The sequence below is a fragment of the Vicugna pacos genome, chromosome 9 (genome assembly GCF_048564905.1).
Source record: "Vicugna pacos chromosome 9, VicPac4, whole genome shotgun sequence".
NCBI classification, from domain to species: Eukaryota; Metazoa; Chordata; class Mammalia; order Artiodactyla; family Camelidae; genus Vicugna; species Vicugna pacos.
This window is the reverse complement of record NC_132995.1, coordinates 16,824,951-16,851,528: the sequence shown is the minus strand read 5'-3', so window position 1 is coordinate 16,851,528 and position 26,578 is coordinate 16,824,951. Positions and strand designations below refer to the sequence as shown.

Genomic DNA, 26,578 nt, shown 5'->3' with positions numbered 1-26,578 from the left:
GGCGTTCCCCAGGCCTCTGTGTGGTCAGGGTAGTGAGAAGGAGACAGATCCCATGGGTCCTGAAAGGAAGAGGGGACATGGTCACCCAGGGAAGTGCAGGGTTATCACAGCAGAGAAGAGAAGGGATAGAAGGTGAGAGAGGCCAAGCGGGCTGTGGGGCTCAGGGCTGGGTGTGAAAGGAGAAGGGGGTTGGGGCATTTGGAGCGAGGGAGGAGAGAGAGGAGGGGAACAGCTTGCATGTGCATACATGCAAGATCTGGAGACAGAATGGAGACAGAGGCAGCTGGGCATCACCCATAGGATCCCTTTTATTATCTCAGTGAGCTTTGGGGATAGATTTAATTACAGGTTGGTTGTTAAGTGGGTATTTTTAAATTCAATTTATTTAAGCTAAGAAAACGAACAAACAGTTGACCATTTCTCCCACCCTCTCCCCTCTGGCAACCACCAATCTGTTATCTGTATCTATGAGCTTGTTTCTGTTGATTTTGTTTTTGGTGTCAGATTAAAAAAGAACTATATCGAAGAGTTTACCACCTAAGTTTTCTCCTAGTTTTATGGTTTGGGGTCTTATGGTCTTTCATTTATTTTGAGCTAATTTTCATGTGTAGAGAAAGATAGTGATCCAGTTTCACTTTTTTGCACGTGGCTGTCCAATGTTCTTAACACCATTTATTAAAGAGGCAGTCCCTTCGCCATTGTATATTCTTGACTCCTTTGTTGTAAATTAATTGATCATATACATGTGGGTTTATTTCTGGGCTCTCTGTTCTTTTCCACTGATTCATGTATCTGTTTTTATGCCAATACCATACTGTATAAATTATTATAGCTTTGTAATATAGTTTGAAATCAGGGCAAGTGATGCCTCAAGCTTTGTTCTTTCTCAAGATTACTTTGGTTATTTGGGGTCTTTTATGGTGCCATAGAAATTTTAGGATTGTTTGTTCTATTTCTGTGAAAGATGTCAAAATTGAATTTTTGATAGGGATTGCATTGAATCTGTAGATTGCTCTGGATAGTATTTTAACAATATTAACTCTTCCAATCTGTTAGCACAGAATATCTTTCCACTTATTTGTGTCTTTTAAATGTCTTTTGTTAATGTCTTATAATTTTCGATACACAGGGCTATCACCTCTTTGCTTAAATTTATTCCTGTTTTATTTTTGATGCAATTGTAAATGGGTTTTTTTCTTAATTTCTCTTTCTAATAGTTCATTATTAGTGTATAGAAGTGCAACAGATGTTTGTGTATTGATTTTGTGTCTTCCATCTTTACTGGCTAGGACTTTCAAAAATGTGTTGAATAGAAGTGAAGAGAGTGGGCATCCTTGTCTTATTCTTGATCTTAGAGGAAATGCTTTTGGCTTTCCACCATTGAGTATGATGCTAGCTATGGGCTTGTCATGTATGGCCTTTATTGTGTTGAGGTATGTTCCTTCTAGACTCACTTTGTTGAGAGTTTTAATTTTTTTATCATAAATGAATGTTTAATTTTGTCCAATGCTTTATTCTTTATCCATTAAGATGATCATATGATTTTTATGCTTCATTTTGTTAATGTGGTATACCACACTAATTTGCAGAGGCTGAACCATCCTTGCATCCTTGGAATGAACCCTACTTGATCATAGTGTATGATTATTTTAGGATTAAGTGTATGATTATTTTAATGTATTATTGAATTTGGCTTTTTAATATTTTGTTAAAGATTTTTACATCTATGTGGCCTATAGTTTTCTTGTGGCATCTTTGTCTGGTTTTGGTACTGGAGTAATGCTGGCCTCATAAAATGAATTTAGAAGAGTTATCTCCTACTCTCCCTTTTGGAAGAGTTTGAGAAGGATTAGTGGTTTGTTTGTTTGTTTGTTTGTTTTTTGGGTTGTTTTTTTTTAATATTTGGTAGAACTCAGCAGTACCTGGTCCTGAACTTTTGTCTGATAGGAGGTTTTTGAGTACTGATTCAGTCTCCTTACTGGTAATTAGTCTGTTCAGATTTTCTATTTCATCATGTTTCAGTCTTGATAGATTGTATATTTCTAGGAATTTATACATTTTTCTATGTTGTCCAATTTGTTAGTATACAGTTGTTTTTAGTACTCTCTTATGATCCTTTATATTTCTGTGCTATCAGTTGTAACATCTCTTTCTCTTCTCATTTTATTTATTTGAGTCCTCTTTTTTTCCTTGGTGATTCTAGCTAAAGGTTTGTCAATTTTGTTTACCCTTTCAAAGAACCTACTCTTAGTTTCATTGATCTTTTCTATTATTGTTATAGTCTCTGTTTCACTTATTTCTGCTCTAATCTGTTTTATTTTCATCCTTTTACTAATTTGGATTTTATTTATTCTTTTTCTAGTTCCTTGAGGTGTGAAGTTAGGTTGTTTACTGGAGAATTTTCTTGATTCTTGAGGTTCCTGAGATTCTTAGATCTGTTTTTGCTGCATCCCATAAATTTTGGTGTGTTCCATTTCCACTTGTCTCAAGTATTTTTTGAATTCTCTTTTGACTTTTTCTTTCACTCTTTGGTTGTTCAGCATGTTGTTTAATCACATATTTGTGGATTTTCCAGTTTTCTTCATGTAATTAATTTCTAATTTCATACCATGATGTTGAGAAAGATGCTTGATATGATTTCAACCCTCTTAAATTTATTAAGTCTTGTCTTGCGGCCTAACAAATGATCTATCTTGGAAGATGTTCCATGTACACTTGAGAAGAATGTATATTCTGTTGCTTTTGGATGGGATGTTCTATAAACATGTTAATCCCATATGATCTAGTGTGTCATTTAACCCCTCTATTTCCTTACTGACTTTCTGTCTGGATGATCTATTCATTTATGGAAGCAGAGTATTCAAGTCCCTTGCTATTGTTGTATTGCTGTCATTTCTCTCTTTAGGTCTGTTAATATTTGCTGTATATATTTAGGTGCTCCTATGTTGAGTGTATAAATGTTTACAGAGGTTATATCTTCTTGTTCAATTTACCCCTCTATCATTATGTAATGCTCTTCTTTTTCTCTTATTACAATCTTTGTTTTAAAGTCTGCTTTGCCTGATATAAGTATAGCTACTCCAGCTTTCTTTTGATTTCCATTTGCATAGAATATCTTTTTCCATTCCTTTACTTTCAGTCTGTGTGTGTTCCTGCATCTAAAGTGAGTCTCTTGGAGGCAGCATGTAGATGGGTCATCTTGTCATTGTTGTTGTTGTTGTTGTTGTTGTTGTTTTTAATCTACCGGCTTCCTACGTCTTTTGATTGGAGAATTTAGTACATTTACATTTAAAGTAATTATTGCTAGGTATGTGCTTATTGCCGTTTTGTTAATTGTTTTCTGGATGTATTTGTAATTCCTCTGGTTCCTTTCTTCTTGTGTGGTTTGATGACTTTCTTTAGAGGTATGCTTGTATTCCTCTCTCTTTACCTTTTGTGTGTCTACTATAGGTTTTTGCTTTGTGGCTACCAGGAGGTCTACATTGAATAGTCTATTTTAAGTTGATAACAACTTAATTTTGCTCTCATTGTAAAGCTCAACATTATTCCTCCCCACCCCCCACCTTTTATGTTTTTGATGGCACATCTTACATCTTTTTATTTGGTGTATCCCTTAACAAATTGTTGTAATCACAGTTATTTTTTTTACTGCTTTTGTCTTTTAATCTTCAGTCTAGCTTTATAAGTGATTAAAGTGGATTAAGTGGGTATTTTCCTGAAAGGGACCTGAGACGTGCCAAAGCCAGCCTCATGGGCAAGCCCCAATGTGATCACAGTTGTGTGTGTGTGTGTGTGTGTGTGTGTGTGTGTGTGTGTTTGTGTGTGCGTGCATGCGCTCCTAGGTTTGTACATACTAAGGCTGGCCCAGATAGGTGCAACCAGCATCACTTAGCCTTGAAGAGTGAGGTTTGTAAAAGGAGGGTGAATGGTGCATTCACTGTATCTGTGTCCTGGCACACAATAGCCAGCCCTATGTGGATGCTGCCCAGAGACCCTTTTCCTGGGTCTGGACCTGACTATGGAAAGACAGAGGGAGAAACAATGGAGGAGGAAGCCTTAATGCAGCACCCGAATGGAATCTCCTCCCCTGCTGAAAGTTAGATCCAATTCACACCCTCGCACAGCCTGAAGGCTGGCGCTGGCTCTGTTTGGTAACATCACAGCGAACGGCAGCCTTGTCTCTATTTTGGTTCTTGCCACTGCTGCCTCTCTCCACACCTTTCAAGAAGCGCTCCTTCCTTCTGAAAGGCTGAGGTGCCAAGCTCCCCTGGCTCCCACCCATTTTGGTAAATTAAGGAACAAATGGTGCCAAATTGTTCTCGTCTCTTTCACGAGATTATTCGTAACCAGCTTATTTTCTTTTCCCCCATTGAGTGAACACATTAAAACTAAAATTAAATCATTACCCAAAGCACAGACGACGATCCCCTTCATAATTACATCCTCTTAATTGGTATCTGAGGACTCAGCTCATTTTAATACTTGCTGGAAAATGTCTCAGACACATTTAATTTTTTTTTTTAGGTTTAAAGGTCAACAAGAATATCTTACCTTAATTTGACAAGTGTGCAAGAAATAATGCAAGACTGGCTTATGTTCAGGTAATGCACAAAGAAATCTATAAATCAAGCTCAGGGAATATTAGATGATGCCATATCGGAACCATCTGCCTTCATTCTCAGAAGAATCGATACCACAAAGAAAGCACTGAAGATGTAGTGATTTATGCCTTTGTGCCGGGCGAGAAATATTGGCCATCTTTAGAGTCACTTCATATCATCCTAAAACAACAGAGCCTGAGGGAAAGAAAGAGTGGCCATAACCCTGCATGTGTCAGAGAGCAAATCTGACCCTTGGTTTTTAATTGTCTCTGCTTGAGACAGAATGATTCTGAGGTCCCTTCGCGCCCATGACTCTGCCCCCTCTGCTATTGTATGCGGGAAGGCTGCCATGAATGCTGAGATGATGTGGAAGGGAATTAACTAAATTGCATCTGAGTGATTGCTGCCAGGGGATGGAGGCTTAACACTTGGGGATCCTGGGTTTTCCGTGCTAGGCATGCTGCTTAAACCCCCGCCTTCCTTCTGAGAGCCCTCACTGGCTGTTTTCATCACTGGGCAGGGAGAGCACACAGCCTCCGGGAACTCCACCCTCTGCCACATTGGATGTTGGGACTTGGTCCCGACCAAGTTGTCTGAGATGGGAAGAGGTGCTGTGGCTTTGTGGGGAAGGAAGGAATGTCTCTGAGCCATTAGGGTTTGGAAAAACAGATGGAATCATTTCACCGCCTTCCCCAGAGGTGGTCGTTGACAGCACACTTCTCCAGGGAGATGGGAGAAAGCGGGACAGAGCAGGTGAAGCTCAGGCACTTGTACCAGTATCTGGGGAGGGAGAGGAGGATTTGTAAGGCTTGAAAAAAGAATATTTCATAATTGAAGAGGTGTTTTGTGGGGAGGGTTCAAAGTATAAAATTGTATTTTCATAAGCAAACTATAGAAAGTAAAGCTTTTCACTGTCTTCCTGGTGGGTGGGGTCCTGCAAAGTTTCTTATGAAAGAGATTTGGAGATGTTGCTCTGTGACCCTTGTGTTAGGTACGTTGTGGGCTGTCTGTGTGTCTGTGTTGCCGTGTGTACTGTGATTCCTGTTACAAGTCATAAACATAAGCATTTTCTGTGTTAAGTTGAAGATATGCTTTGAGGAAAAGTTTGATTTTTGTATTTACTATAGTGTAGCACAAAAAAAAGGGACTGTGAGCTTGTTACATCTTCAGCGTTATCCTTTCCAAGAGTTGAAGTTGGTCCTAACACGACACAAGCTGGAAATCGAAGTAAGATCATTTCCAACACCACAGGCGCTAGCACAGTGTGCTCACGACTTTTTATGCTAAACAGACCCACAGCCACATTCTGGCTTCTTGGAGCCCGGGCGTGAGTGGATGACTGGCCTGCCACACCCCCACCCTCTGGCTACTGGCCGTGGAGGTCACGTTGCCATCTGCATATCAAACTTGAGCATCAGGACTCTGATTTTGCTGTCTTTGTCCCACTTGGGGTAGCTGATGATGATGCATGAGGCTCATCAAGGGTAGATTTATGTCTGTTGCAAAGACAGGGTGCACCTTCCTTGAGGCATTGGCAGATTCTGGGCAATCAGGCCAAACCACATTCACATCTTAAATAATGTTGGACCAAGGTCATGTGAAATTTATTCCAAAACCTATGGGTATTTTTTTCTCCCCTCCCTCTGCAAAACATCATTCTCTGCCTCACATGAAAGAAATGAAAGAAACTAGCAGTGGAACACACCATCAGCATCTGAAACATCTGTCACCAGTCTGTACAAAATTCCTAAATGCTGGTAGGAGGGTAGATCTGAGTGGTAGAGCATGTGGTTAGCATGCACGAGGTCCTGGGTTCAATCCCCAGTATCTCCGTTAAAAAATAAATAAATAAATAAATAAATAAATAAATAAATAAATAAATAAATAAATAAATAAAAGCCTAATTACCTCCCCACAAAAAAAAAAAATTTTTAACTCCTAAAGGATACAGATTCTCGCCTTATTAGAAACTCCCATGAAACCTGCATTGAGGGCAGCCAGACCTTACCTTAGTGAAGAAACAGAGAACACATCCTGGAGGAATTCATTACAAGGGTGGCAGGCTAAAAGTTTTGCAAAAGTTCAGATCTATTATTTGGCTACTAGCTGTGATGAATGGATGATAAAGGAAACCATGCCTACCTACTTAGAGGTGTGTGATACATGACTCTGGGGATGATCAGAGAGGAAGTGTTGCTTTCCTAAGCTTTGGAGACTACCAATAGAGTTGACTATGTCTCTGAACCAGAGTCACACTTCTTCAAAGTAACTGAGCCGAATTGGAAAATAATATTAGACTTCCATTATAGGGGTTCTTGCAATACCAGATTCAAGACTAGGACTGTGTGTATGTGTGTTTCTGTGTCTCTATGTGTGAATACAAGGGAAAACCTCTCAAATATTTTCAGAATATACTCCATCATTCCCTGCCAAGCTTCAGCGTCTAACAGTTTGCCAATTTTTAGAAGATTTCAACCTTGCTAGCAAAATAATTAATTATGTTAAAAAACACACATACACACTACAACAACCAAAAACACCCACCCAAACCGAATGCATTGGATGCTGTGCTGTTTTCTTAATTCTGAGAAGATTTGCACGCCAGAGAATTTGGATTGCATGCTGAGTTCTTTTGGTCTGAACCGAAATGATCAAAGGTGCTTGGTGAGTGTATGGGCTGAAGGTAGAGGTTACCTATTTTTAATCATCAGGGAAAAGACCAATTGCATTAAACTTTCAAAAATTGATCATTCTGAAGTGCTTGGCACACTCAGCAGACATGACTGAAATAGTTTTGCAAACAGGGAACTTCAAAGTAAATACCAACCCCATTGCGCATGGTGACATACACCAGTAGAGACAGCCCAAGGCCAGTGCTGGCTGCAGAGGCGTGGTGCGCAGAACAACTGCTCCTTTTTTCCAGTGGATGAAGTGCTCAAGACCCAGTTTCATGGAAGCCCTTTCCAGACGCATTGCATTTTTCTCTGAATCTGTCTGTAGCCTGAGCTCCTGAGATGTTTCCCGGAGACCCCCGTTGGAAGCTTCCACAGCTCCCGTTTCTTGCTGGCCTTCAGGCTTTGCTAGATGATATCCAAAAAGTGGTTGTTTCTCCAGCTCCAGGTTGATGGACTTGCCTGAAAGAGAAGCACTTTGGGGAGCCGAGTTCATCTTCCCCAAAACAACCATTAACATGACCGAGCAGCCACTGTGTGCCAGGCACTGCCCCAAGAGCATCACTCTTACTGTTTGTTTAGTTTTTATAACAAGTTTGAGAGGTAGCCATTTTTTTTAATTTATCAAATGAATTTTTATTATGGATATTGTTAGAGCAGAATACAAAAATTAAATGATAACAATTTCTTCTAAGAGTACAATTTAACTTCAGCTTAAAAAAGTTCATCTTTTTTTTTTAACTATACATACTCGGGTTAAAAAAAAAGCTCTTTGACTTAAACTTACAACTTCAGAATTGAAGTCTAGAAATAAATGCTACTGCCATCCAAAAGTTTATATTGACAAATTGCATACATTTTCAAATTATAATGCAATATTTGTACACAGAGTAACTATATATACACTTCAGTTACATTGCTGATATATTTTAGATGAGAGATGTTGACCATGAGGGAGTTCACTGCTGTGCTCAGTTGTAAAGGTGGAGGAGCTCTGGTCCAAAGGAGGGGATTGCCCTCCATCCACTGGCCTCAGTGCAGCTCAGGTGAGGATCTGACTGGGTGAGTGAATGCAGCCTGGCAGTTTGGGAGGCCTGAGTGGAGGGGAGGGAACAGCACAGCTTTAAGACGAGGGCCCACTCCTGGGAAAGGGACCATCAGGACTTGGTGCTTGGTCCCCTGGCTGGGTAAGAGCCCCTTGCAATGTGCTGATTCTCATGACCTCTTCCAGGAACTTGAGCATCTCCACCATCTCTTATAGACTGCAGGGCTCTCTCTTTCTTCAGTTCTTGGACAAGAAAATTGATTTCCTTCCTCGAACTCAGGTTGACCGGCATCAACTTTCTGTAAGTGTCAGCGAGGATGGATATACTTACTGGCTCCGTCTCTAGCCTGACATTCTTTAAAGTTGTCTCCATCCTGGCATGCTCCCTTTTAGCCACACAAAGCTTGTCAATGAGGTGGCATTTGTCCTCGATCTGCGCAGCCAATGTTTTTGCCAGTTATTTTTCACGTCTTCTATTAAGTTGACTTCTAACAGACTGAGTAAGTCTGAAAGTAAATAAGACACCCAGCAGTAAGGTGAGGACAGGCAGACTCAACACTGTCTCCAAGCAGAAGCTCTGGAACATGAACTGGGAACACAGGCCATTGAGCAGCATCAAAACCAGGACCACTCTCAGCTTCCTAAGGATCAGCCCAAAGCCAAGCTCCACAGAGGACGGCAGCCCCTCCATGGCACTGACCCACCACAGGGCTCTGCCCAGTTACCATGGATCCACCAGCCACAAAAAGCCCCAGGGGACACCCCAACATTCCACCCAGAACCCAACCAGCAACTGACATCCTGGATTGGTCAGTTATCTGGTCAGTGTCAGTGGGGAGGAGGCATGGCTGTCAGAGGAGAGGTTTATAACTAAAATGTCATTTTCTCCCTTATTGTCTAATGGTAATTTTTTCTTACCTCTTTCTTTTTGTGTTTATATCTGTATACAACAAAAATATAGTGAGATGTGTCCATGTAAAGTTTATGATTTCACAAATCTTTCAAATTCCTGACCCTGGACACTAATGGAAAAGTCAGTGTTTGAATCACATCCATTAACACAGAACATATATGAGAGGTAGCCATTATTACTCTCATTTTGCGGATGAGAACACTGAGGCACAGAGAGCTAAAGTCACTTGCCTAGACACAGTTGGTAAGTGATGGAGCTGGGATTTGGACCCAAGCAGCCTAGCCACTCCAGGGCCCACCTCCCTGTCATCACCTGATGTCTCATTACTCCATTTTGCTCGCATATACCAGGCAGCTGAGTTTCCTGCACTTCCAGGTATGAAAACCAGCTGTCAGGCCAGGCTTAATGTGAAGAGTAACTTACAGATTTTTCAGGATCCAGAATACTCATGTGGGAAAAGCTCAGCAAGTGGACCTGAGACATGTTGATATCAGAGCATCAAAGTAAAAATACGTGTATTTCAACATCATAATAAAGCCCTCTTCTGAAAGTGCCAATTTTCATGAGACTGGCAGACACGGATTTTCATGTTGTAGCAATTTGCACTTTGTAGACATTTCTCACCTAAACTGTTATCGTTGCCTGTTCCCTGGCTTCCCTGCCTCTGCCCTTGCCTACCTACGTGGCTAGTGGGACCCTGCTTGAAATACAAGTCAGATAATGTCCTTCCTCTGCCCCATCTCACTCAAAGTCAAAGCCAAAGCCAATGTCCTTTCAATGGCCCACCTGACTGTACCCATACTTAGTTCTTTTACCTCGTCTCTCCTTTCATCTTCCTTATGTTCACTCCTCCTCACATACACTGGGTATCAAGAATGTTCCCACCCCAGGGCCTTTGCATGTGCTGTTCCCTAGATCTCCATGTAGTTCAAGTGTTAGTTCTTACTGAGACCTACTCCCACATGCTTAGATCCTAAGACTGCCTGTAGCTTCCAGTCCTTCCAGCCCTCTCACCTTGCTGTTTTTCTTTTCTCTGTAACACTTATCACCCTCTAACGTTATTTATAATTTACTAATGTATTATGTTTTTAGCACTGGCTGTCTCTCTCATGGTTGCAATTTAATTTTACAAGGGCAGGATGTTTGTTTTGTTCACCAATAGATCTCAATTGCCTAGAATAGTGCCCAGCACATAGTAGGTGCTCATTAAATATTTATGACACATGTGGTTACTTCAAGAGGGGAGGGAGCAGGGAAGTAGCAGGAAGGGGTACAAAAGAGTCTCCAAATATTGGTAATTGTCTTATTCTTTAAGCTAAGGGTGAGTGTACTGGCTGTTCTTTATCATTTTTATATATCATTTATCTACCTGAAATATTTCATAGTGAACTTTTAAATATCAAACTGAGTCAAAAGTAAAATTTATATATTTTTGTATCAGTGGGATGGTCCCCTTCTCCATCCAAACATATAGGCTCATTTTTGTGTAGTATTTTTGTCAATGGCTGAATATGGAAGTTCTTAGGCAGATGCGTTTGTAACAGAGGGATGTGGAGGGACAGGAAGAGAAGGTGAGGCAGGAGCTCTGACCATCAGGGCAGCTTGATGGAGGGTGAGCAAAATGAAGGGAGCCCCGGGCTGACTTGCAGAGCTGACCGTCACAGCATGTTGGGGACAGATGAGAAACAAGAGCATAGCTGCCTGGGGTCAGCTTCCGAGAGCAGGATGCTGGCAGGGTGGTGATGACCCTTGGCAGGAAAGCTTCTATCCTTTCTGCTTGCCAGAGAAGAGACAGAAAGAGAAATGATGTTTCCTGAGCCACCAGGAAGGTGCAAAGGGCTGAGTTCAGGGACCTGGTGGAAGATGTCTGGCAGGGACTCCTCTGGGTTGGGGTTGACCTGAGAAGAACAGAACTCAGAACTCAGCTCCATGACTTCCTGTGGCCCCATAAGATCCCCAAGTCCATGAAAGGAGATCCAGTTTCTGGATCTCTTTTTAATCGTGTTCAGTTTATGCCTGCGACACTGAAGGAATGAGGGTCTTGATGGTGTAGACACTCTGGCCTGCGGGCTGTGGGTGCGGTTAGCTGGTCGGTGTCCAGGCTCGTGGCTAGGAGGACACATCATGTGCGCATGCATGCCAGCCAGCTTCCAAGACATCGATCAATGCCTCTGGTAAGCATAATTCCTTCAGAGGGAGCGCCATTGATCAGACCCGACGGAAAACAAGTGGCCATGATCGAGACGAGTGAATATTCATTTGAAAGTGTCAGTGAGCATGTGGAGATTATGCCTGCGGTGACTGGCCAGGCAGGATCGATTCAGGACATGAGGTGGACCAGATGTCTACAGAGGTTGAGGGCTCAGGCTGGGGCCCTGGGAGGAGAGGGGACCAGAGAATGTCTAGAACAGCAAGATTGCCATATCCCCTTTCACCCCCAGCTCCCTGGATGCTGACTGAAGCTGGGGCTGACAGAGTGGTTCTGGGGGGTGTAGGGGTATCCTGTATGGGACCTTAGTCTTCAGGTGGGTCATTCCCTGCATAGCAGCCACCAGGTTTGGGGACATCTGTGTGGGTGGAGGGGGTTGAAGGGCCTCAGGACATGCAGCTGCTGGGAGAGAGAAGGGGTCTACTGAGTCCGAGTCTAGTCTCTAGCTGAGACCCTTCTCCCCACTCCATCAGTGCATCCTCTCTCTGCACAAATGGGGCTCGGGCCAGGGAGGCTGCATGATTTCAGACTAGGGTCCTGTGTTGTGGTTCTCCTTGCCCTGGGATGGATGGATGAATGTTTGGATTCACCCACGTCACTCTGGGACCCCTGGTCCTTGGCTAGAAGCTTCCTAGATAGAGGTGAGAGGTCATTACTGCTGCCCTGGGAGGCCAGGAGTCCTGCAAACTCACTGAGAGGGACACTTTCACCTAGCTGCAGCCCACCTCTCCCCGCCAGCCCCAATTAACCATCTGTAGGAGCTGCCACCAGCATGGGGAAGGAACTCAGTCCCTCTTCTCTGTACAGACTGCTCAGCTAATGAGGGGGTCTGTGAAATTTTTAATTATGGCTTCCATGTCTAGCTAATTATTTGCATATGGCTTTTACAACTGAGAAGAGGACGCCCGCGTGCAGCGTTTCTCCTCAGCCCCACGTTTGACTTTAATTAAAGGCAGAACCTGAGGTCTTTCCATCACTAATGATCGTGGAAAATTAGCTTCCAATTCCCAGGGGTCTCCAGAGTGATGCACCCTGAGGCAGAGCGGGAACAGAGGGCGGTGGAGCGGGAGGCACAGATGGCAGAAGGCCCTGCTGGGCTGCTACCCCTGAGTACCCCCAGCCCACCCTCCCACCGGCTTCCCTCCAGACCTTGCAGAAAAGGGAGCCTTGCTCTCCCCTGCCGGGAAGGAGGCTGGACCCCAGGCAGTGGCAGGGGGATGGGGGAGCACTGTGGAGCTGGGAGTGAAAGCTGCTGTGGTCCTTGTCCTGGTGACCAAGAGCTGGGAATGGCCTGGGCTGCAGCTGGACTGCTCCCAGCTAGTGGCCACAGGAGAGAGATATGGGAGGTTCTGGAACACCCACGCATGTGCACACACACATGGACACATCCACTCATGCACATGCTCACCCAGGCACGCATACACAGGCCGTCACACTCTATCCACAGGATGGAGTCACAGAGACACATATGCACGCTGACACATGGGTGTGCACGCACGTAGTCACAGACACATTCATATATGAGCCGCAGGCCCTCTCAGGGTCTTCCTTGCTCTCACTGTCCCTCAAGCCCTCAGTGAGGCCGGTATCTGCTTGGGAGCCCGTGGGCCATTGCTGCAGGCAGGGTGTGGCTTGGAGAGGGCTTCTGAGAGCACAGAGCCTCCCTGACCCCCTCCTCACTGACTGACACAGGTCTGCACTGGAGTGTGTCTTGGATGTGGTTTCTTTAGTAACAGGCACGGTTAATGCCAGGACTCAACAGGGGGTGGTGGAGAGCTCGTCCTTTGAACTTAGACTTGAATTCAAGTCTGGCTCCGCCACTTCCTAGCAGTGTGGCCTTGGGTAAGTTACTCAGCCTCTCTGAGCCTGTTTCCTCATCTGTAAAATGATGTTATAGTTGTTTATGTGGCTTTTATATGGAGCAAAGGGGAGAATAGTGATGGACTTGGTGGCGAGCTCCGTGTTGCCCCTCCGCCCCCTGTCTTGCCTCCTGGTCCTCGAGTTTGGGAAGCCCCCCCCTCCTTGGCTCTGGAGAGGCCAGTTCCATCCCACTGGTTCCAGTAACCCAGACCTGCACCCACCAGCACAGGGCATTCCCCCAGCCCCAGAGGTGCTGTCGGCTTAGGGTCCAAGAGTTTTGTTCCATGGTTGGGGCAGGGTTCCCTCTCTCCTACTGGACTTAATGAGGATGCTCATGGGCTGGGCTGTGGCTCAGCCATCGTACAACCACAGAGGGGACATCTGAGGATAAAACCTGCCTGAGGACGGGGAAGGGGAGCCACAGGAAGGAGCTGGGTCCTGGTGACACCGTGGAACTTCAGGATTCCCACCAAACTGGGTTTTCTGTTACTCACCTGCAAACCCATTCTGGTTGTCAGGGGGCTCATGTCAGATGCTTGGTCTGACACTGCACACAACTGATGGCAACCACTGAACCTGGCAAGAACTGGTCTCTGGGCAGCACCCCCGCTCCTTCGTGTCCCTGTGAGGATGCTGCCTGTAGGTCAGGGCTGAGCCTTGTTCCCCAGGGCTCTTTCCTTTGTTGAGGCTGCCATAATGAAGTGCCACAGACTGGGAGTCTTAAACAACTGGAAAATATTGTCTTCCAGTTCTGGAGGCTAGATGTCTGAGATCAAGGTGTCAGCAGGGCTGGTTTCTTCTGCAGGTGATGAGAGAGAATCTGCTCCAGGTCCCTCCCCTAGCTTCTGGGGATTGCTGGCAGCCTCTGGCATTCCTTGGTTTGTAGATCTCTGCCTTTATCCTCGCAGGGCATTCTCCCTGTGTGCACGTCTGTGTCCAGATTTCCCCTTTTTATAAAAATGGTGTTTTATCCTATTAGATTAGGGGCTCACCCTACTCCAGTGTGACCTCATCTTAGTCAGTTACCTCTGCAACGACCCTGTGTCTGAGTAAGATCGCATTTTGAAGTATTGTGGATTAGGACGTCAACATATGAATTTGAGGGGCGGAGGGACACAATTCAACCCATAACAGGTGCATATGAGTGTGAGTCTGTGTGTGTGTGTGTGTATGTGTGTGTGAGCCATTCCTGGGCGGAGGTCCTATGTCACTACTCCCCTGTCCCACCACAGTGACTGTCCTCCAGGCAGAGACAGATGCCCTGTGCTGGAAGCCCATGTTGCTGTGTGAATGTCATCCAGTTACAGAGCTGTAGGGAGCAGCTCCTGATCAGCGAAGCTAATGTAACTTCTCTCCACCGCAGCTGACTCATACGCCTTCTCTTCCTTCAACTGATTTTGCACAAAATTCATTGAGCATTTAGGCATCATTTTTATCCAGAAGTCATGTGCTTTCCCCCAGTTTAGGCTATGTTCTTCATGGCAGAGGTGGCGAAGTTTGGATTTCAGACCAAATCAAACTTGGACATGAGTTTTTATTGGCTTAAGTCAGTTTTTAAAATGTGCATTGCTTGCCAATTTTAGAATCAGGAAATTTCAAGTTAAAAATCCAGATTTCCAAACTGGAAAATCTGAGGGTCATTTAAAATTAATTTCCCATAGGGAACTATATTCAATAACTTGTAATAGCTTATAATGAAAAAGAATATGAAAAGAAATACATATATATATGTATATGAATCACTATGCTGTACACTAGAAATTAACACAACATGGTAAATCGACTATGCTTCAATTAAAAAATTTTTTCATATAAAACTGTCATACGGTTATTTCAAGAAACAGGCTACTTCAAACAAGCATCCATTGAAGGCCAGCGATTGGCCAATCTGAGTCTCATCAAAAAAAATGTGTATTTTCACCTGTGTCTTCCTCTTTTCAGCAACCATGTAAGAAGTCAAGGCTCTAGTGATCCTTCACATGCAGAGTGGGACAAGGGCACAGCTTGGGACCTGTGGAGATGCCATCCTGCTTTCAGATGCTCCCAGTTCACTGGGTGTTGCCTACCTCCATGGCCCACCACTCCAGCCTGGCAAACATGCCACAGAGTGCCATGTCCAAGGACTGTAAAGGTTTAACCCCTTTATGACACTCCTACCTGTGTCCTTGAGGCTGAGAGATGAAGACATACAGGACTCAGGACAGCAGATAAGAGGCTGCAAGCTCAGAGGAATTTAAAACAGCCCCTCTCCACCATGAGTGTTATTCAAGTTAAGGAAAGAAGTCAGCAAAACCATGTGGAGAGAAAGGCGAGACCAACCGTGGGGAGAATGTACCCTGCAGGGAAGGGACTGGGACCCATAAGCCCACTCCACTTGCCATGAGCCTCTTTCCTCCACCCCAGGACAGCGTCCCGTCACAGCAGGAATCTTCACAAATAGCCTTGCGGTATCAGTCCACCAAGGACTGTCTTACTGTTTGGGAAAACTGAAGCTCAGAGATGTAAAATCATGATGCCAAAGTCTCCCAGGGAGAAGATTTAATGCTGAGTAGCAGACACTCAAAGCCCAGTGGCCTTTTCTCTGCACTAGCCTCTCACTGTTACCTGTGTTGGAGAAAAGCCCAGGGGCTCTTTGGAGCATACTGGCTTGTGTCTCACCTGGCCTGGGGGCTGTCAGGGAATGGTGAGAGATGAGACTGGATACTCATGGACCTTGTGGAACATGCTGAGACATTTAAACTTGGACCATTGGGCAACTGGGACTTCAAATGGTTTTGAACGGGGGAGGATAGCAAATACACTGCAGGGAGCTGTCCAGGACACTAGTGCTGAATCAGCTGCACTGAGGGGCTGGAAAAGACAGACAGGACACAGGGGACTAAGTCTAGAGGTGGATGTCGGGAGAGAGAAGAGGGAGGGTTAGGTGGTCCCAAATTTCTATCTTTCCGACACTCTGTGGATAAAGAGGAAGAAGGCATTGAGGGTCACTGGGATGGAAAAGGCTTGAAATATAGGGGGGTCAAGTAGAGGGAGACATGAAGCAGAGACTTATGGAGAAGGCAGGCTCCTACCTCATGCATAGCCACTCATTAGAACTTCCAGGTCACTCCTAGCCTTGGCCCCATCCTGATGGCCTGAAAGAGACCCAGTTTTCAGCAGAACAATCAGGACAGAGTCCACAGTCTTGACTGATTGTTCTAACAGATTCTCAGTCCTTGAGCCCTCAGATTTCAAGAAACCAGGCTGTATTGAGGAGAACTCTGGGGAAAATCATGCTGCACTGGTGAGGATCAAGAAGGCGGTCGCTGGGGGGAGGGTAGAGCTCAGTGGTAGAGTGTGTGCTTAGTATGCAGGAGATCCTGGGTTTGATCTCCAGTACCTCCATTAAAAATAAGTAAATAAATAAATAAACCTTAAGAATGTGGTGGTCAGCCTTAGAGCCAGCTTAGAGAGGACATCCAGGGCACACCTGCTGGGCTCCACATGACCTCAGCTCAAAGGACTCAGCTGGCCCTAGTGTGCAAGGATCCCTTTCCTTCTTCCCTCCTCTTATTAGCTCTCTCATCACTCACTACACATTGCCCAAGTACCTACCTACTCAGTGCCAGGCACTAACTGGCAATTGGAAACACAAAGACAAGTCCTCTGGGGCTCCCTTGTGCCAGCCACAGGGAAAGGGATTCCCTGGAAGGAAGCCAGACCTCCTTGCCATTCTCTCCTCCTCTGGAGGCTATGGATTGCTGTTTGCAACTTGGAGGCAGCTGCACCCTGCCAGGGGCCAGGGCATTCTGGGTTTACTCATACACTCCTTTTTGTCCATATTATACCCCAACTTTCAATTTTGAGAGGTAAATATGCAATTTTTCCCTCCCTGTAATTTTCCCTGCTGTGGCTGTGGATGTCAGAGCAGCTGGAAAATGTGAATAGCTCAGTGCTTTCTAAAAGTAAAAGGAGGCTGTGCAGCTTCATACATCGTCTGCTGCTCTTGGCAAGATCCAGCAGCTCTACTTGGGAGGCAGGGGGAGGTTGTTCTCCAGGCTGTACTGTCAGGGGAACTTTTAACCCAAATAATTCATGTCCCCACCTACTATTAGCAATGAGATAATTGCCAAGAAGTAGGTGTGTGTATGCGCATGCAGACCATGCGTGTGTGTTGCAGGGATGTTAGCAGAGGTGAAACGAAGGTATCTGCTTACGCAGTCAAACTTTCTGCATGTTCCTCTGGAGACGTTCAAATCTTTGTGTCTCAGTAACTGAAGGTCAGGACAGTCTGATCTATGCTTTTGTTTGGGAGAAACGACTCAAACAGATCTGGGATGGCTTCTTTACGGTGTAACCTTGACAATATTTAGTCTCTCTGGGTCTGTGTAAAACAGAGCAGTGGACTTGGAGATATGTTGCCTGGATTCCCTTCCAGGAAGGACTCACTGACCACTCATGAGACAGGTGGTCAGCTGTCAGCAACTTCAGGATGTGCAGCAAACTGCCTCATCCCAGGTCACACCCTTCCCTGGGCACCCCACATCTAATTACTGAGTAAGGTGGAGGCATGAAGGCACAGCCATTTCTGCAGAGTGCTCTGACAGCCGACACTCACTCCAGAGTGCCCATCTAGGCTTTGTTGGACCTGCATCCCTGACCAACTTCACTTCTGCCCACTTCCTCTTCCTCTCTTTGCCCTTCACAGGTGTTGATCCTTGATAAGCATCTTGCACCCCGAACTCCATCTCAGCATCTATTTGTAAAGAACTCAGCCTGTGACAAATAAGGATGAAGATTTTGATTTCAGGAGATTAGCTAAATGAGAAAGCTAAATGAGATGTTTTCTTAAATAATTATTTTTTAATTTGGGGGCAGGGTAATTAGGTTTATTTATTTATTTTTAGTGGAAGTACCGGAGATTGAACCCAGGACCACGTACATGCTAAGCATGCGCTCTACCACTGAGCTATACCCTCCCCTTCTAAATGAGATGTTTATGTCATATCCAACGTAGTTAATGGAACATTAATGAATGTAACAAATGTCTATTCCTTTTCCTTTCCTTCCACTAAACACTGTGACACTAAGTCCCATTCCCGGGATTGAGGAGTTGTTCATGGCCTGTGCTCTGTAATATCAATCTGAATAAAGCCCAAAGACAAAAATGTCCCTGAAAGTTTATCCCAGCTGCTAAGTTGAAGGGCCAGTCGGGGGACTCTGGAGCCAGCTTTGTCCCTGTGAAGTTCATTATCCGTGGATCATGTCAGTCCTCTTCAAGGTTCCTCACTGAAAGGAAATCGAGCATGCAAATACTCTTTTATCATAATAACCACATATCCACAGGGTAATTCATATAAGAGCTGGAAATATATTGAAATTCAATATTGTTTTAGTCCAAATCAATATTAATAATTGTTTGCATTTTTAAAGTGCAATTTACAATTGAAAAATGCACAAAGATCAACCAGTAGTTGCTAACACATCAAATTTTCCTGTTAAAGGCATAGTCCCCTAACTTTAAAATGTTTCTTATATGAGAGAGGGTGGCGCTGATCCATGAAAATGGTTATCTATTATTTACGTGCACAACATTAGAATTTGCTTCCATTATGTATGAGCTGAAAGGCCAGTGGCTTTTATTTTTAAGTTCTTGATTTTTTAAATTAAACTTTTTATTTTGAAATAACATTAACATGCATTTATAAGAAGTAGTACAGAGAAATACTGTATACCCTTTATCCTGTTTCCCCCAATAGTAACATCTTGTAAAACTACAGTCCAATATCACAATGAGAATGTTCACATTGATACAGGCAAGATAGAGGACATTTCCATCACCACAAGGATGCCTCATATTGCCCTTTTAAATTCTTTAAAAATTAAAGATTTTTAAATGGCAAAGATGACTGTGGATACAGTGGGGTCCAAATCGTTAGCCCTGTTTTGATTTCTGTCTTGAAATGATTTCTATCATTAAAAGAGGCACTGGGCTCAGTGTTGGGGTTCAAACATAGATCAGTGGTCACCTCAGTAGAGACTGGCCCCAGGAGAGACTGGCCTCAACTAGGCAAGTCTCAGGGGAGCATGGCTTTGCAGATCAGAAAGAACATGAGAACACATTTTCCAGTTTGACACTTGCAGGAAGGATCTTTGCCCCCTCAAACAAGGACAGAGTTACCTCAAAAGGACCAAAACAGTTTGGCAGCTTTGGTCCATCAGAGCACAGCAGGGATCCAAATCCGTGGCAAAGGACAGTCAGCAGATGTGGGTGAGGGATGCCCTTTCCAGAGGGCCACTTGCTCTGCTCAAAAGTGGCCTCATGCAAATGAAATTCACAAGGTGCCTTTGTGTTCTCCAAGACTCCTATTTGTCTCACATCAGAGCTGCAAGGAACTTGGAAACTCGCCTATAGTGGCTATTTTGGATGTAGACTCATTCCAAAATTAGGAAAATCAAGTCCTGAGGGTCAACAGCTAATTGGAGAGGCAACCAAGCTGGGAACCTGGGCTCCCTACTCTGAGGCTAGTGTCCATCGCATGACATCTGGCCACTTTTTTCGGGCTACCTGGGTCCATAAGTCCAGTTCCTCCGTGTCCTAATCATGTTTCACACAGGCATGAACTTGACCATTCTTGTCCTCCTTAGCTCCTGGGCCCACATCCAGTCACCTATGGAATGAGTGAAACTATCAGAGTGATTTCTGCTCAGTTTGCCTTCATTTTTTTATTGTGGTAAAATATACATAATATAAAATTTACTATTTTAACCAAATCCAGAGGCATTAAGAACTTTCACATTGTTGTGCAGCCATTACCACCATGCATCACTGGAAGTTTTTTCATCTTCCCCAACTAAAACTGATAACCAATAATCCCCATTCCTCCCTCCCCTGCTGCACCTGGTAACCACTATTCTGCTTTCTGTGTCTGAATTTGACTACATGGGATCATACAACATTTGTCCTATTGTGACTGGCTTGTTTCACATAGCATGATGTCCTCAAGGTTCATCCATGATATACCATGTTTTGTTTGGGAGTTTCCTGGCATCATACTATATTTTAAACGTTTGGGAATCATCCATTTTACAGCATCTAAATGACTTGTATTTGTGTGTGTGTGTATGTGTGTGTGTGTGTGTGTGTTCTCTGTGTTAATATACCTGTATATATAGAGTCATCATTTACCTCTACAAGTATATTAGCCTTCAAGCCCCATGATTTGAAATCCGTCCTACCAACGTGAGGATACAGAAGTGGCATCCTGGTGGTAAGGAGGCCTCGGGTGTTTAGGAGCTGTCAAGTCCCATCGGACTCCCTGGTGGAGCTCAGTTCCTTGTCTCTTCTTCTATCATAGGGTTGGACTCCTCGTCGGGCCTAATTCCAACCCAGACCTGATCAAAACAAACCCACAGCTCCCTGAAACATAAATGACCTTTTTAAAATTCCAGGTTTATGGAGTGCCTCTCTCCAGATGGCCCAGTCTCCTCTGTCTATTAACTCCTACCCATTCAATGTGCAGCAAAGTTTATCGATCACCTGTGCCAGGCACTGTGCTAAGTGCTGGGAATACAAAGATGAGCAGAGGCCCCAAGAGTGTGAGACAGGCATGTGAATGCTCTCCACACAGTGGGGGAAGGGCTGTAACTGAGGTACACATGCCCCCAGGATTGGAGATACTGAGTCCCTATTCCAGTTTCTGCCAGAGTTGGGGTGAAAAGGGACTGTTTCTCTACCTGCAGAATTACTACCCCATACCTTACCCCATTGTCATAAAATGCCCTGAAAATGTTGAGAAGTTCAAGTCAGAAATAGCATGGTGTGGTATACCCCTGATAGCAGTGGGGGGCCTTGTGTCCTGTGACACCCTGGCCAGGCTCTCAGGAAACCCTTGCTGCATCTCTGTATTTGCAAGCTTCCCCTTATCCTCTTTGGATGAGCAGTGGTGGGAAGCTGGGCTGTGGTGTTCTAGTGGGGCTGTGGGGACAAGGCTTTGGGGCTGTTTGAGCCTGATTTATGCCTCAGCCTTTGCCTGATGGTCCCTTCTCTCCCCCTGCAGAGAACAAGAGGATTTGGAGGGAATCCCTCCCTTGTAACAGGAGAGTGGATGTCAAGTGAATTGCATCCCCCGGGAGTAGGGTGCAGTCATGCCCTCCTGGATGTGCCAAGGCTGGTCCCTGGCCATTTCAGGACCCAGGTCAGCGCTCCCCTGAGTCAGTGTTGGGGCAGGAATCTGCAGCCCCACCTCAGCCTCAGCACTTGCAGCCATTCCTCATCTTCATCATCCTCACAGAGCATTGTAACTTTATGTGTACGCATAAAAACTGGAGGGACTTGTCTTAGAGTTTGCTGCTGCCACCACCGCTGCCGTTAGAGCAGGTTTAATTAGCTGCAGGATTTTAATGAGCTGAAATCAAGAAGAACCCCATCTCAGAAGTGAGCAGGAGCCGCACACACGGAAGAATTCGTCTGACAAAACAGATGGAGGTGGTATTCTCAGGGGACTGGGTTGTGTGCTTTGTTTCAACAAAGTGCAAATGAGTTACTGGGGCCAGGAGGCTGAGGCAGGGAGCCAGGGAGGTCAGCCTCAGTGCCGGCCTCAGTGGGGGCAGAGCTGGAGGTACGGCCCCCTCTGCTGCCACGGCAGACTGCTCGGTGCCGGATTCAAGGTGACGGCAGTGCCTGGCTCCATTCTCCTCAAGTTGCCATAGCAGCCTCTCTCCCGATGAGCAGCTTCTCCTGGAGCCCTCAGCTGGGAGGGACGTCATTGTTCGTTCCTGCCGGTTTGAGGAGGAGACTGGCTGGACAGAGAACTTTCCCAGGCCTGGGGTCTGCACACCAAGTGGGTGCACCCACGGGCATGTGGCTGGATGCCTCCTGCTGCCTCCAGTGGGGCACGGGGTGGGTCCCCACAGCCAGAGGGGCCCTCTGAGTGACTGGAGGAAGTGTCCAGGCCTTGGAGCAGCCGCAGCCAAGTGTGCCCTTGGAACCGTCCGTCCGTCTGCCTGCCGGCCCTTCACCATTGGAGGTGCGTGTGTTTTGGCTGAATTCCCAAGTCCTTGCTTGTGCCCTGAAGTGAATTTTCTAAAGAGGCAAATTTTTAAATCAGATAAATAAGGAAATAGGAGAAATCCTTGGCCCTGCCCTGTGTCCCAGGAGGTGTTTACAAGATTAATTGGATTTCTCTTTCTTACTGTAAAAATTGGTGACGCCATTCGGACCTCAGGGAGAGAAGCCGCTGGGAGGACCAGGGATTGTGAGGAGGGCAGGACCTTGTGAAAACTCCATGGGCTGTTTATTTTTCTTGCCTTACCCCTCCCTCCTCCACCCCCAGCTATTTGAATTTTTTTTATTGCCTGTTGGTCTTGGAAGGGAAGCAGGGAAGTAGGGGAGGGTTTTCCACTTGTGATTGGAGCTGAGTGTGATGCAGTGAGTGGTGAGGATGCACCAGTCCCAGGTGGAGGCAGAGGCCTGTGAATGTGTGCATGGGGCCCCGGGCAGCCCAGCCCCAGCCTGGGACAGGGCAGTATGCCCTCTTCTAGGCAGCAGTTCAACTCCCAGGAGAGGGAGACAGCATCTTTGGACAGCATCTCCCCGTTGCCTAGAAAATAATGTGTGACTTTGAACGCAAGGACCCTCACAGGAACAAAGGGAATCAGATGTGCATCCTGTCTGGAGTGTCTGGTGGTCTGTTCGTGACTTCCCATCTACCTCCCCTTTGAAGGATGGAGGTTACTACACATTCTGTGAGGTTGGCCCCCTCCTGGGGCATTGAAGACCCAGCCAGATTACAAACCAGGGTTGGGGGCATGCTAACCTTTGATTCCTGTTTGCACAGAGCAGAGAGAGAGCAGGTCAGATGGTCTCCAGTGAGAGTGGACCCTGGGAGGAGGGTCCCAGCAGGGGAAGACTGGGGTCTGAGGCTGAGGGGCTGGGGTGGGCAGGGGAAGCCATGCACGTCTCTAACACCAGCTTCCCTGGGCATGGAGAGGGTGCGCACGTCCTCTTGGGGGCCAACAAAGGGGAGAGTCTCTGAAATGAGACACCTGAACCTTTGTTGCTCCTGCCATGGTGAAGATGCAGGTCCTGGGGCTGTTTTCTTCCCTGTCCCAGATTTGGGGGTGGGGATGTGGTCCTCATCCTGACTCCCAGGCACATGGGCTGCCGGAGCCTGGCTCCACTTGGTGAGCTTGGTTTGGGCAGGTTCAGAAACAAGTGAGGACAGGTTGTGGCTGCAGGACATGGGGAAGTCTCTCCTGGCCTGAACGGCGACGGTGTAACAGATCAGAGAGAAGAGGGAACTGACCAGCTCTTCTGTGGTCACTTCTGCAGTGCCAGATGCTGTATAAACAATTCGATGGTAAAACCACGTGCGTCTGAGTCCCCTTTTTCCATCAGTAGTCTTTGGGTCGACATCGGGTGGCACTTTATTCGCTATTTTACCTGGCAGCTGTGTATGCTGGCCAACAACTTGCTGTCCTTTCTTTCCTCCTTCCCTCTCCCTGTCCTTATGAAGTGTCCTGACCCCAGAGCTCACCCTGGATCAGATCAACCTCCTGACGTCGTGTCTGACACAGGAGGCTGTGTCTGCAGAAAGTGTGCCAACACCATGGCTAGCATAAGCTGGGTTTCCTTATGGCTGGAGCCTTGCTTCTGGGCTGACCCCTGGGCCCTGCATGCGGGGCCTGTGATCACTGAGGGAAGGGGCTGGGAAAACACAGGGTGTCGGCCGTGGGCGGTGTGGAGAGTGTCCTCGTTCTTCCCCGGGGCCTGGGGCCCGCACTCCTTCATCTGTGTCTTTGCAGGATGAGGAGCCAGGGCCCAGGGAAAACCCCACCTGGGGCAGCCACGGTTGGGGAGGCCACGGTCCCTCACGAGGGGCTTCAGGGTCTGAGCCTTCAGGGACACGTGGCTGCCCATTTTCACCCCCTGCAAGCCTACGGCAGCTGTGTCCCTGGTGATGGCAGGAAGCAGCTGTTTTTCTCTGCGGCAGGGTCTGCTGCAGTGAGGTCGGGGCCAGCTGGAACCCTGAAGCCAACTCCAGAGGCAAAACTGAGCCCGGCTCAGCGCTGCGTGCATCCCAAACACAAAAGCTAGGAGGTCGTGGGAAACTCCTGCTCGGCATCGCCCAGAGAGCCCGCCCGGCATTCAGTCGTGTTCCCGTGCGTGGAGGCCTGGGGCAGGTTAATTAAAGTTAACTGAGTGAAAAAATAATTACAGAGACGGCAGAGGGAAGAAACCCAAACCTGCAATTTAACACTCCTCAGCCTCAGAGCTTTGCGGAGAGCAGGCTAGACCTTGCGAATCTTTGTCTGTGCAGGGGAGGGAGGGGCCTCTCTTATTACCACTTCCTGCCTCATGCCCCGTGAGGCTGGATGCAGTGAGACAAAACCGGGGGCTTCCGCCCCCAGCGCCAAGGTGCCAGGTCGGGGATGGGTTCCCTGACCAAAGTACTTCGCCAAGGAGTACTCCCAGGCAGGGAGGCAACCTTGTGCTGAGCAGCACGTCTGGTCTGGGGCCTGCCCAACCACCCAGCTATGGTCTCCGAGGCTGCTGGTAGCTGCCCACCAGGCCTCAGCCTCCCTTGGGCACTGCCCCGTGCCAGGGAGGGGGAAGATCCCAAAGGCTCTTTTGGGTGGAAAGGGGGCAACATCCCTGGGCCTGGAGGGTAGGACCGGGTGAGGGTAAGGGGACAGAGTGACCCCCCTCCATGAGAGGTCCTGGAATTCCTGCCCATCTAGCCCAGCTTGCTGGATGGATTCGTCTTCCACACCTGCCTGACTGTCCCCATACCCCACCCCACTGCAGGAACTTACATCCTTCCTTTGGGCACATGGCCTTGGGGTGCTCCGTCCTGACCCACAGCTTGGCCCAGCTGAGGTCACTGGCTGGTCTTTGGGGTATTTGGAATTTCTTCCCCCTCAGGAGGAACCAGGGTGGGGGCAAGTCATGCGGGCATGCTGTGGGTCTGCAGTGGCCAGAGCAGCAGGTATCTGTCCTCGGGGACACGGCCTCTGAGCCTGAAGTCTGTCTGACCCAAGTCTGGCCACCCCGTCTCAGCTCCAGGCCCAGGGGCCTTGAGAGCGAGGACAACCGTGATCCGGCCGGAGCTGCAGCTCCTACTGGTGGGACTATCCATGGGACCTCGATCCCACTAGCCCATCCCTCGATCTGTCAGGGAGGGAGAGCCCTGGCTGATGTGGGTGGGGAGTCAGTCCTTGACATCCTCTGGGCCTGGGAGGCTCCTTCTCAAAGCCTCCTGTTCTGTAGAGACCCTTGTCCCCAGCATTTGGTAGAGAGGAACCAGGGCAGAGAGATCTAAGAGCTTTTCTGTCCACCAGGCCAGTTGTGAGGGACAAGGACCCAGATTCCTGCCTGGACAGTGCAGGGGGGTGACTGCTATCCCTGGCTGTGGGGGTCATGGGTCCACTCTGGGCTCCCCTGGGCAGGAGTTGGAGAGTCTCCCTCCATGGTTTTCCTGGGGGTGCAGATTCAGGAACCCTGGCAGGAAGCCAATGTCCCAGCTGCAGGTGGTGGCCAGCCTTCCCTTTCACCTGCTTGGGCTTGAAAAGATGAAAGGGACACACCTGAGTAAGAAGGGGGTTGGTTACAGGGATGACACTCAGTCACGTGCAGTGACTGGAGCCCTATGCCTCAGTGATGGACCGTCTTTCTCCCCTACTGCCCAGTAGCCAGTGGCCTGATGGACGCCTGGTGTGGATGATGAAGGAAGAGCGCACCTCCCACACCCGAGAGGTGACCCCGGAGCAAGCCCCGGATGACCCCGAGAACAGGAGCGATGCGGCTGGCCTGCATGTTCTCATCCATCCTGCTGTTCGGAGCTGCAGGCCTCCTCCTCTTCATCAGCCTGCAGGACCCCACGGAGCTCGCCCCCCAGCAGGTGCCAGGTGAGCCCTTGCACTCGGCCCCGCCGCCCCCTTGCCGCAGCTTTCCCGCCCAACGTGCAGGCCTCCATGCTGCCCTGGTGCCAAGGCTGTGCTGAGACCCCCCAGCAGGCAGAGGAGGGATCCTGGCTTCCTGCTGGTGGTCGTCAGCCTTAATATGGGGACACTGTGTCTGTTGTCAGACCACCAGTCTCAGGGTTCTGGCCTCTGGTCTCTGCCCTCTGGCCTCTGGCCAGTGCACTCCTCTTGGGAATGATAGCCAGACTGTCCATCTCCCAGCCAGTTGTTGTGGTTGGTGAAACTCAGATTTAAGGAGGATTCTGCCACCTCTTGGGGCCTCTTCCACGTAGTCCGGGACATCAGAGGACGAATGACTTCTCCCTGAACCCAGGC

General features: G+C 47.2%; 1 protein-coding gene across 2 annotated transcripts in view; it reads left to right on the top strand.

Annotated features, from left to right (window-relative positions):
- CHST8 (carbohydrate sulfotransferase 8) overlaps positions 1–26,578 on the top strand; it is a 117,271-nt gene that overhangs the window by 29,931 nt on the left and 60,762 nt on the right. Inside the window, exon 2 of one of the 2 annotated variants that reach the window (XM_006212185.4) lies at positions 25,973–26,188. In XM_006212185.4, the coding sequence (XP_006212247.2) occupies positions 26,059–26,188 (130 nt within the window). In that variant the 5' untranslated portion in view covers positions 25,973–26,058. Of the gene's footprint in view, positions 1–25,969; positions 26,189–26,578 lie in introns of both variants that reach the window. The other variant, XM_031672072.2, reaches the window with a different exon arrangement.